At 27.7% G+C, this 12597-nt stretch overlaps 2 protein-coding genes across 2 annotated transcripts; one reads left to right on the forward strand and one right to left on the reverse strand.

The window, feature by feature from the left end:
• Positions 1-268: 268 nt before the first annotated feature.
• Positions 269-5728, reverse strand: LOC114127723 (uncharacterized). The gene is made up of 6 exons (XM_027992044.2): positions 5330-5728; positions 2182-2294; positions 1990-2108; positions 952-1116; positions 737-862; positions 269-657 (listed from the first exon to the last, which is right to left on the reverse strand). The coding sequence occupies exons 2-6, from the start codon at positions 2285-2287 to the stop codon at positions 499-501; spliced, it is 675 nt and encodes a 224-aa protein (XP_027847845.1). The 5' UTR covers positions 2288-2294; positions 5330-5728; the 3' UTR covers positions 269-498.
• A 391-nt stretch (positions 5729-6119) lies between these two features.
• LOC114127725 (ferritin subunit) lies at positions 6120-11076 on the forward strand. Its single transcript, XM_027992045.2, has 6 exons — positions 6120-6286; positions 6809-6959; positions 7070-7188; positions 7334-7492; positions 7568-7714; positions 9942-11076. Exons 2-6 carry the CDS (start codon positions 6884-6886, stop codon positions 10098-10100), a joined length of 660 nt encoding a protein of 219 aa, XP_027847846.1. The 5' UTR covers positions 6120-6286; positions 6809-6883; the 3' UTR covers positions 10101-11076.
• Positions 11077-12597: the final 1521 nt, after the last annotated feature.

The following is a 12597-nucleotide window of genomic DNA, read 5'->3' on the forward strand; positions in this document are numbered from 1 at the left end:
ATTTAATATTTTTGATGAACTTCGGGTTTGTATATGTATTAACCATGTTGAAATTGTTTTAGGTATACTAAAAAAAAATAATTTTAAGGTTATAAAATATTACTTTATTTAAGTAAACAAAATGTTAAATGATAAATTCTACACAAGTTACCAATGGTAAAATAAAACATGTCCAAAAAATTTTTTTTTCAAACCTAAAAAGTTTAATATTCATGCAGTATTTATTATTTGTAATATTTAAAAGTGAGTTGTACATAAATAATCAAAATAATAAAAATCAATTTTATTCAAATATAATAATAAATTCAGCTGTCAAAAATGACAACTCACATATGTTTATGATATAATAAATAATTATAAAGATTATAAATACTTTCCTTAAATACTAAAATTATATTATATCATAATTTTTTTGTTCAAAATAATATTGGGATTAAAAGTTAAATGATAAAATTTTGTTGAATAATAAATGGCAAACAAAATTATATGTAAATTATCTTATAATGATTTTTGCAAGTATTCATCAAAGAGATAAAGGGACAAGCTTGGATCGGGTTGGTTGGCAATCAATTGCTTCAAATCGTTGGTATGACCAGATAATTTTCTTATGATTTCAGAATGTTCATGAACGAAGTTATTCTCCAAATAAGATGCAACCTATGATAAAATAATATATAAAAATTACATTTTTATTAAAAAAATTATTAAAAACTAATTTAAAAACATTATTTTTTACCTCAGGATCATGTTCCTTTCTACGTGTAACTTCAGCATGAATGAAATGTGCTTCTTCAGCCAAACCTTTTTGCATGTCCAAAGCTCTTGCCATACTTCCCAGTTCATACATTTCAAAATCAATTTGCTATTGAAATATAAAATATATTAACTCAATATTTATAAATAATATGTATATTGATTGGTAAAGTATATTCTCAAAAAATTTTAATTTACTTTTTCGTTCTTTTCGTCTTTACGTGCACGGAAGTTCATGTGACCTCCACGTTTACCAATAAACTTCACAAGATCAATTGCTTTTTCCCATGTATTGTCAGACAATTTTTTATAAAGCTTTTCGAAACCACCACGGTTTTTTTCAAAATTACCAAAATGAGAAGACTAAAAGAAACAAATAGATAACAAAATAAGTAATATGTATGATTCAGTAAAAATATTGGTATATTTAAATACTATAAATTTGTTATTTATTTATTCACGGGAGGCGCAATTATTATTTTTTTATTCTTAGGGTGGCGTAAACTAAAGAAGTTTGGGAACTGCTGTACTATATAATATTCAATTTATACTTAGTTAATTAGTTAATTAGTAATTAATATTTATTAAAACTTTTAATTAATACTATTCACTATTCAAAGACGCGAGATCAGGGAAAACAAGGTTATCCATGCCTACTTAAAATGGAAAAATAAAATTTCATTAAGACATAGTATACTTTATTATCTGTATTATATTATATTGAAAATTAGAAAAAATAATTTACTGTGTTGTTTAAACTCTGCTCAAATTAAAAAACATATTCGGCAACTAATTACTGTGCAAAGATGTGACCACATTCACAGTAGACTTACAAATGGTCGACTCATTAGGGATAGACAAATGAACGTTGTCTAGTGTTTGCCACCAACTACATTTCTTATTTTGAACCAAGTACAGATATACAATATATTGATAGAAGTACTTGGGATTATGAATACCCGGCTCATTTTATTCTAAAGGTGCAGTAAAGTGGGATGACCATGGTTTTGCACAGCAGTTGGAAGTTAAACATTTGACAATTAAGGGAGCTTTAATAGTGTTTACTAAGCTTCTAATGCAACTTCACACCACTAATACTATTAATATAATACATCTATCTAATTTGTTTTATTTGTATTGTATATTAAGCAGACAATGATGACATTATTTAATTTAAAATTTATAAAATAACAAAGAAATTAATTATTAAATATAATAACAATAATAAATATTTACCATTAGTAAAAATTGAAAACTACGCAAAATATGTGTGTTGGCATAGGTTTGTACATTTGTCAATAATTCATCACCTTTGAAAGCCCCATATCTTGAATTACAGTTTTGGACTTCTCCTCCTGTAAAAAGCATATAACATTAAATATGAAAAACAAATACAGTAGTTTACATAAAAGAAACAATGAAACAAACCAACTGGGCTGCATGCACCAACAACATCATTATAACAATATTCACCAGCAACATATCCTACACAAAGGATAGTTGTCACACAAATTGCAAACAATTTAACACCCATCTTGATACTGAAAATTATAAAAAGAAATAATTAATTCAAATATAGTATAACCTATATTAGTATTTATTAGTCTTGACTAATTAATTATTATTACTGGAGTGCCTATTTGAATATGCTGAATATATGATAAATTTTTTTCAAAAATAAATAAATAACAAATAAACTAATAAAATAACAAGTTCAAAAATGCCTTAACAATTATTTTTAACACACATTAAGATAAATATGTATTTATATTATTTGAATATATATTAATTTGGTGTTGTCTTAATTTTTTAATACAACGCATACATAAAATTACCAATCTATTAGTATAAACTCTTAAATTGTATAACAAAAATCAATTATAGTGACTTATATACAGCAGATCGTTACTCACTTTACTCACTTGACCACTCTTTTTTTTTTTTTAGTTATGATAAATGTTTATAAAATGTTATCCATTTTTAAAAATTACATGAAAAATGTACTCAAATTATAAAACAAATATAAAAATAAACTAGGCCATAAAACCAACAACTATTTGCTGAAGTCAGATGCTCAATTATTTTATTTGTTTTAATGGTAATAATAGAGGATTATAAATTCATACATATATTTCCCTAATGTCTATTATAATTAATGACTTCTGAGTAATATAACCATGTACCAATTTATTATAACAAATTAAAGAGATAATGTGAAAATCAATAATGTTTCTTTCTCTTGATTTAAAAATTTCAAGTTGGAATAAAGACAACAATTTTCTAAATTAAAAAATGTGTTAACTTTTACTTATGTTTTAATCAAATGTAATTTATTTTACAGCCTCTATTTAAACTGTGCATGTAGTTTGCTTTACACCCAATATGTAAGTATATTTGAACCAGAGCATATAATTTAAAGCCAATCACTACACAATTACCACGTACAAATACTTATAATTAAGTAAACAACCAATAGATAATAAATAATTATAGCCATAAATCATATTACCTATTATTATGCAAGTTATGATTAGACAATAATATTGTCCACTTGAGTGTTTATCATTAAACACATAACATCTTATTGTCATTAATATACTTATTCTAGCATTTCATAGTTTTTTTTTTTTTTTAATATAATTATAATCAGTATTAAGATTAAATTTAACTTATAATATGTGAATGAGTACTACTTAAACTATTTACAATGCATTAGTTTAAACATAAAAATAAAATTAATTAATAATGTACATAAAACTATCAAATCTATATTAAGCACATGTATGAAAATATAAAGGAAACTGCAAAATTACATAATATGTAATATATAATAGCATGAAAAAACTGAAGATAGTTATTTCAAAATATATTCTTCAGATTTAACTCAAGATAAAAAATACTTATCAAAAAAATAAAAAGTATTACATTCTGAGGCCTGATTGTCAAAATATTTTAACAAGAGTCTCATTAATTAATCAAATGTATCAGATTTTAAATTATTAACTTCTTAAAACTTTTTTTTAAGTAAATAAAATTATCCTAACTGTAGTTATCTAATAGACATGACACATTTAATTTGTTAATTTATTACAAAATTAATATTTATAACTCAAAATTTAATTCATAAAATAACTAAATGATTTTCATTCTTTAATATTAAGGATAATATAGACATAAATAGGGCTGAGATTTTGATACAAAGGCATCTTTTATTCTGGTGTTTCTAAATGTTAGTATAAAATATGCTTTGGGTGATTATTTTTAAGAATTCTTTTGCATTTTTTGACAAAATTAACCTAAAATGCATTTTCTCAATTTAGGTACTACATTTAAATGCGTTTTTAAAGTTCACTTTTTTAGCATAACCTGTCATTTTTGTTTTTTAAGGACATTTTTTGAGATTTTTATAGCATTCAAATCCCAGCCCTAGATATAAACAATGTAGAATTTTAAATGTGTCATTATATTGATATTTTTTTTAGTTACTCAACGTTCTTATTAATATAGGTATCTACCTGTTCAAATGTTGATTTTTATTAAATATAATATGAATAAATGAATAGTATAAAATACCTAGTTAAAATGAATTAAGCCTTGGTTAAATAATGAAATGAAATTAAGACAATTTAGTATGTATACTTTTATTATGATTAATTTTGATTAAAAGTCAAATCTTAGTACCTATCTACCAAACAAAATATTTAATTAAAAAAACTTCATACCTTAACCTACAATAGTAAACTATTATTAATTAAAATGTCATAAGAGTATTAATTAATGGTAAACATGTTGTTAAAACACATAAAATTCCAATAATTGGCAATTATAATTTTAACAGTCATCTAGACACTTTTATTTTTATATTATTCAACTCTTCGATCACTCGCAATCATTTCTTAAGCCACTTTTAAAATTGCAAAGCAAAATAATGTTTTTGTCTTCTATTTTTATCTTATGTTACTAATAACTTACCAAATATAAAATTAATACTCGGGACAATTTTAAAACATAAAATCATATTTTTTCTACCTACCCCTCAGCTAAAAAATTGTAAGTACACGATTATTATTAGTGTGAACGTTAAAAAAGACAGTTGACATTTAACAGTTGTTAATAGTCACAATAGATAAAAAAAAAAAAACACGAGACGAAAGAGACCGACCGACCGACAGTAAACAGCACATTGCCGTGTACGCGTATTGACACCCGTAGAGTCGTAATTACGACTAATAATATTATTATTATAATACACAAAGATTACAATGGCAAAAACACAATCGTAACGCGATTGCATCATATTATTATTGTTTCACGGCGCTGATGCTTTTGTTTTTTTTTTTAATTTTAATATCGGACAAGCGGTCAACGACTATAGTTTTTTGTATAATAAAATAATAGGGTGTCGAAGTCGTATTCTACGCACCGAGGTAGCGCGATGGATCGACGAAATTATTGACGTCGACAAACGACAACGATTAGTACCTACCTAAATAATTGGATGGACGAAAAAAAAATCGAGTAACGTAGGACTCAAACGGGAAAAAAAAAATAATCAAATAAAAATTATTATACTCACAGAGCAAACGACGGCTGACGGACGCGGATAAAACAGACGTGCAGGTGAGCGCGGGCGACGGAATGGACTGGTCGGCGGCGGCGGACGCGAAACGCACTCGAAGCGATTCAAGCGGTGACGTCGAGAAAGAAATCGGTACGACGGGCCGTCGGGGGACGACGACTGCTCGGCGAACGACGGCGGGCGGCGAACACAAAGCGGCGCGGTACGGCCGTCGTGCAACAAAGGAACAACGAAAATGATAATATAATATTATAATCGGCGCCCCGTACGATCGGACAAAACGGAGTGAGAGAGAGAGAGTATAATATCGAACGATAGAAATATAATATTAAATATAATATATTATTATTTAAAATAATAATTTACGTCGAACGTCGACGGTGCGATATTATATCGTAATATGCGTTTTACGACGGCGGACGACTATAAAATAACTATTGCGGCGCGTTATCGCCAGCAGCTGTGTCGTCGGAGCTGATTAACAAAGCAAACAAAAAAAAAAAAAAAATCGACGACGGAAAGAAAATAAAATACGGCGAAGGATGATGATTGATGACGGATAACGTATTGTTACGTGTGGGTAAGGTAGTCCGCGGGGGTCCTCGGCGATTTCGTCGGCGGGACGAGGGAGTGTACCGAGGGGGACGGCGGCGCGGGAAGGACACGGGCCGCAGGTGCATCCCCCGCCCCGCTCCCCGGCGACTGCGCCGACCGGCTGGCGGAGGGCGCGATCGGCACAGGCGGCGGCGTCCGAAACGAATCGAACGCGGGCCGGAGCGGGGCGGACGCGGACTCCTGCTGATAACGAGCGCCGACCGATTACGGTGTGTTATTAATCCCCGCCGTCGTGCGACTGCATTGTGTGTCAACCTTCCGTCGCGAGTCGGTACTATTATTCGCCCGCTGCAGCTCCGTCGTTCGCGTGCCCGTCAGTACACTTTTTCTCTGGACCAGGTACGACTTTCATCGTTTTTCCAAAAAAAAAATTAAATAAATAGAAATCACAGTAGCGTAACACTACAACACTCAGGTATTACAATAACGAACACGTCCCGGTAGCCACAGGGTTTCGGTACGAGATTTAAACGTTGTTGTTGTTGTTGTTATTAGGTATTATTTTTACTTTCCGCATTTCTTTGCCCCGCCTCCTCTCTCCCTGCGTTATTATTGCTTTCTTAGAACAAAAAAACATATTATTATTATTAATACACAACACATTATAATAATTTCTTAGAATAATAACACGCACACACACACAGACATATAAAATACGATTTATAATTACCGTCTGCCCGTCATTGTCGTCGTCGCCGCCGCGGCCGCCGTTCGACGTATTCCGCGACCCGCCGTCGCCGACGTTCCGTCCCCCGTCCATTGCGCACAATTTATTATTATAATATTATTATTATTATCATTATTCCGTAGTTGTTTGCAGCTGTAGTCGCTACATTCGTTTTTTTTTGTTCTTCGTTTCAGTCTGCGTCTTAAGTTTTCAACGACGTCGTCGTCCTGCCCGTGTTATCGCGTATTCGTCCGCACAACACAAGAATCATGTTCAAGCTCTCGCTGCTCTGTGTGGCAGCCGTTCTCTTCGTGTCCAGCCAAGAGGCGCACGGAAAAATGACCTGTAAGTATATTGTAGTCATTATCCGTTTAATTCGCGACGGATCTAAAATGCTACAGATCGCCAGCTACGCGTTTGCCGATTGTATAATGTGTAATTTTTTTCTTTCTCAGGTAAACTGCCTCAGGTACAAATTCCAGACGATTGGATCACCATGGTTAACCCGTGTACGAAAAAAATGAGAGAACAAGTCCAGGAAGAACTCACTGCAGCAATGACATATTTTGCAATGGTGATTAGAAATTGTTTAATTATTTTTGATTGTCTATTGGTTTACACACGCTAAAAAATGTATTGTGTACAATCAGTGAGAGATCAAAACATGTAATTGGAAATAAAACTGTTTTATAAATGTTCTTGTATTGTGTGTTTTTTAGGGAGCACATTTTTCTAAGGACACAGTGAATCGTCCTGGATTTGCAAAAATATTCTTTGATAGTGCCAGTGAAGAACGTGACCATGCTATTAAAATTATTGGATATTTGTTGATGAGAGGAGGTTTGACCAAAGATATCAGTCAATTAATCCGTGACCCTGTATGTAAATATGTCTATAACCCATGTTATATAACTTTAATTAGTTGCTTTATTATATATTATATTTATTTATAGCAACCTTTGTCTGAAACTTGGGCTGATGGCTTAAGTGCATTGAAGGATGCTTTAAAATTGGAAGCTCATGTTACACGTAAGATAAGAGATATTGCTACCACATGTGAGGAACCTGGACGTGATGGACAAGATTTCAATGATTATCATGTGAGTAGTATTTTTATTTTATCAGTGTTACGTGACATATTATTAATTTTAAAAAACAATAATGAATGAAAGAGTTTTTTTATCAAAATAATACTTCAAATGCTTTATTGATTCGTCATTAAGGCTTTATCAATTTGAGTGTTTCTAAGATCACTTGAGTCTTAATATTAATAGTTAAATATATGTATGAATAGTACTTGGATATTAATTAATATGTTATCATTGTTAATAATTAACTTATTACGCTAACTCTTAACTATATTAATTATTTATTATCTATTATACAATACTGTTTTAAGTATTACATTAACAAAGAAGGTATAAAATGCTAATCACAAAAATAAATATATCAAATTTAAGACTTATTAAAAATAGTTTAACTAGTTGTATGTACATTTTAAGTACTGTTAACACAAAGATACCATTTTTATCTTAGAACAATTCCCTTATAATAAATCAAACATTATTTTAATTTTAAATTATAGATTAATACATACAGAATATAATTTCAAAACCTTTGTTTATCTTGATTTTCATTAAGTATGATATCTCTATCCTTCATTATCGTTTTTGTTAATGTTTGGAAAATTACTTAGATGACAAATATTTTTAAAATTATAGTTCATAACTAGGGCTAGGATTTATATGCAATAAAAAATTGTAAAATATGCATTTTATTTACCAAAATATGCAAAAACAAATTTTTATTATTTCTAGAGTATTATTATTTATCATAATTCAAAATTGTATTATTATTACATTAAAATATTAAATATTAGTTTATATTATATCATTATTACATGCTACTATAATGTGTTGTTTCAATAATTTTCAAATACAAACATCCAGCGATTTGAAAGTAAAATAGATTTATACTGACTAAAACTCCTTTCCACATCACACGAGGTTATTTGTGCATATTTTAAATAATGCAATTAATCCTGGAGTTAATCAATATCGATTTCTTAGATAGATAATAGTTATACTTTATATTTACAATAATTCGACGGATAAACCAAAAATTATCGATTTTATGAAAAAAACACCATTTAAAATTAACAATAAATTATAAAAATTTGAAAATTTAAGCTAAAAAAAGTCAAAATTCCAAAAATCTATAAATATGCAATTATATGCATTGTGTTCAAAATATGCAAAAATATGCAAAAATAAATTGGTTCTATTTAAACGAGAATAAGCCAAATCGTGGACAAATCTGACAACCATTAAATTTGGACTTAAGGAAAAAAACATGCAAATGCATATAAATCCTAGCCCTATTCATAACTATTCATAATATATGTTACATTATAAATTTTCTGGGCCTATGGTTGACCAGATAAGTCAAATAAAATATGACAATATTTGAATTTAGCTAATAAATTATCAAGACTAATATTCTAAACCCTTGGTTTATCATCAGAATAAGCTAAAATTTTACTATTACCAATAATTTTTCTTTTGTTAACATTTTTTATTTATCACAACTGATTTGATATGCCATGCTATAAGCTCATTATTTAAGGTGTATACATCTTAAATAGAATACTTATAAATGGACTTCTTTATAAAATATACCCTATGTTCTTATCATTAAATTTATTACCACTATTAACAGGACAATTAATAATGGTTTTACATAAATATTATTTTGCTGTATTTTTGGTTTAAGTATTTAATTTACCTCTATACATTAAAATAATTACCTTTTCTACAAGTGTTTTGTGTTTACTTCATTTTCTAAAGCAGTCATTATTTGTCATTGTTAATTTATATCACATTGTTGCACAATATTATGTTCATTATTTGTATTGATAAAATTAATATTCAAACAATATATATTTTAGGAAAACATAACATAAAAAGTATGGTTAAATTAAATTGTATACGCATTAATAATATATAGTGTATACAAATAAGAAACTTGACATGATTTTCTTTTCTTTGTTCATTAATAAAAACACGTATCTCTTACATTCATTATCAACTAACTTAATGTCTTAAATTATTCTCTACTTATATTTTATTAAAGTAAATGTAAGTAGTTAGGTATGTGTTAAATACTCGTATTAAGTATACATTGCCATGTTCTATTACTAATAAAAATAAATACTGTACAATAATTACTATTAGACTAACCCAGTTCCATTATACTAAATAACTATAATTCCCATTTTTACCCATTTAAACAGATTTGAATATATGGATTTTGTTTAATTATTTTCAGTTGGTTGATTGGTTAACTGGTGATTTCTTAACTGAACAATATGAAGGTCAACGTGACTTGGCTGGTAAAATATCTAATCTTGGTAAGATGTTGGAAGCACATGGAGCTCTTGGTGAGTTCCTCTTTGACAAGAAGCTTTTGACTGGAGCTTCAGTTTAATTTACATTTTATGAACAAAATCATGAATTTTACTCTTAATTATAAACATTACCCCAACATTTTTTTTTTGTTTTTAATGTAATTATGTTAAATGATTATACTCATAGATAAACTTATTCATAAAATTAACCAACTATTGTATTTTAACATAGTATATGTTAAAATACAATTTTATTATATTTTTCACAGACATAAATTAAAAATAAACATATATTTATAGCTATATTGTATTACATGACTTTTTTTTATTATATTTTTTAATTAGTGTAAAATTAAATTAATATTTAATATTGATGGCCATAATATTTAATTTTAATCCAATTAAATATATGATATTACTTTTTTGTAAGTAATTATTGCACTTCGAAACTTAAAAACAATTACAATAAATCACATATTTTATCTTTTATTATATTCTTTGTGTTACCAACAGTGCTTGAATTTAAAAAATATAAAAAAAAAAAAGGATGTAAAAGTGTAAACAAAATGTGTTTACTTGAATATTTAAGTGTTGTATTAATTATGAGACATAATTAATAAAAGTATGCATGATATTTTTTATAAGAGGAGGAATTCTGTTCTTCTTTTATTCAAGCACTGGTTCATAGTAACACATTTAGAAAAAAATACCTTTGAGACATCATCTTTTCCTTGTATCCCTTATACTCATTTCTTTTTATGTTTAAACCATTTCAAAAAATACTCCATATTAGTCTTAAAACGGTGTCACTTATTAACAAATTATTATTACTCATGGTAATGTCTAACTTTATTTTATTATTACATTTAATTGAAAATGCAAAATTGTAGAAACCTTTTTATAAACTACATTTTGTACAATTTATTTTTTGTATTATTCTTTAAAATAATAATAGTCATCATCAAGTATCAATATAGGTGTATTGTGCAATTAAACTACTTGTGATGTATGAAATTATTCAATTTTTATTTAAAAATATATTACTTATTTATTATATTTGAGTTTTACATTTTTTTCTTTCCTGTTGTATTTGTAGACCTATATAGTAATACTAGTAATAGTCTGTTACCAGAGAAAAAAGAGAGAGCTAAGATGGTAAGAAAAAACGGCATAAGTCTCTATAACCACTAGTAGCAAGAGAGAGAAAAAGTAAGAAGTTAATAACATTTATAGAAAAAGATAGCATATTCTTTAAATCTTATTACTTGTATTGGCTATCTCTTTCTAACAAGGTTGCCAGGAAATAGAGGACACACAGTGTGCACTCCATCTATAATATATCTATAATTATATTTGACCATCAGTTGTGTTAATTCTAACCTAATATTTTGATATGAGGTTTAGTGGTGGTTATTAACACCTTTCAGACAACACAAATTTAATATTACATTAATAATTGTAATATTCTGTATGTATTTTAAAAAGGGATAATAGTTAGCTTTAAAAATGTGTCAATTATTAATTTATCAAGAAAATGAAGATAAATTATCTACATTTTTAAACTATTAAAGAATATTTGGCATTTAATTAAAATAATATAAAAAATGGAATTACATTGTATAGAAATAAAATTGATTTTTGTCAGTACAATATTATATCAGGAACAAATATATATAAATTATAAAAGGAGTGTTGTTAATGAATGTTATGAGTTTGATACTCATTAAAAAATTTGGTAACAGGTAGTTAACTAAGAACCGCTAATCATTTATAATATTGTAATGACAATAATAATTACGGAACAGCTGCAATTATCATATTTATTATGTACATAAGTACATTGAACAATTATTATAAACGGATGTTACTATTTTTCAATACAAATATGGAATAACAATAGTTTGAAATTACCTATTTTTGTTATTAGGCAAATACAACTTTCCAAAATTGTGTTAGATAGTAATTAGTATTATAAATTATTTTTTTACTCATACCTAGTCTATGAATTATAACTATGTATTAGATTATTTAATATTTTATTATAATACTATAATATACGGATAATTTAATGTCTGTGTATAACTTCAATATTTTCGTGTTTAAATTGTAAATCAACGAACTCTAAAATACGCACATTTTGGCCTTTGAACCATAGTCATAGGCACTAAATAATTGGATCAATTGACAATAAGTATTAAGACTATAATACTTTCATACAGATTAAATGAAGTTTATTTAATCTATAGCTATTTCTTGGCCCTCATAAATCATATCATTTTTTATTAACTACCTACCTACCTATTACATTCTTCAAAAAATCGATTATTTTAATTGCTTTCAAGTAGTTGTTACTGACCTACTAGTATTGTTCCCCACACCAAACACAACTTGAACTAAGTTCAATTATTTTAATGGACGCTAATTTTTTTTTTTTTTAATTTATAAGAGCCCTTATTTTCAATTATCAGATTCGAGCACCATATATTATATGCATGCACTATTCAAATAAATGATATAATTGTAGGTAATTAACCGATAACGACAACTGCATTGAGTGCGCGATAATAATAGGTACAA

This window comes from Aphis gossypii, chromosome X (assembly GCF_020184175.1).
Source record: "Aphis gossypii isolate Hap1 chromosome X, ASM2018417v2, whole genome shotgun sequence".
NCBI lineage: Eukaryota > Metazoa > Arthropoda > Insecta > Hemiptera > Aphididae > Aphis > Aphis gossypii.

Bases quoted from the DNA above. Each gene is read 5' to 3' on its own strand.
- LOC114127725 (XM_027992045.2), top strand. From the start codon at position 6,884: ATGTTCAAGCTCTCGCTGCTCTGTGTGGCAGCCGTTCTCTTCGTGTCC. The intron at 7,189-7,333 runs GTGATTAGAAAT...TGTGTTTTTTAG, and splicing joins CAATGACATATTTTGCAATG to GGAGCACATTTTTCTAAGGA. The intron at 7,715-9,941 runs GTGAGTAGTATT...AATTATTTTCAG, and splicing joins AAGATTTCAATGATTATCAT to TTGGTTGATTGGTTAACTGG.
- LOC114127723 (XM_027992044.2), bottom strand. From the start codon at position 2,287: ATGGGTGTTAAATTGTTTGCAATTTGTGTGACAACTATCCTTTGTGTA. The intron at 2,109-2,181 runs GTTTGTTTCATT...TGCTTTTTACAG, and splicing joins TGGTGCATGCAGCCCAGTTG to GAGGAGAAGTCCAAAACTGT. The intron at 1,117-1,989 runs GTAAATATTTAT...TGTTTCTTTTAG, and splicing joins GTTTTCAATTTTTACTAATG to TCTTCTCATTTTGGTAATTT.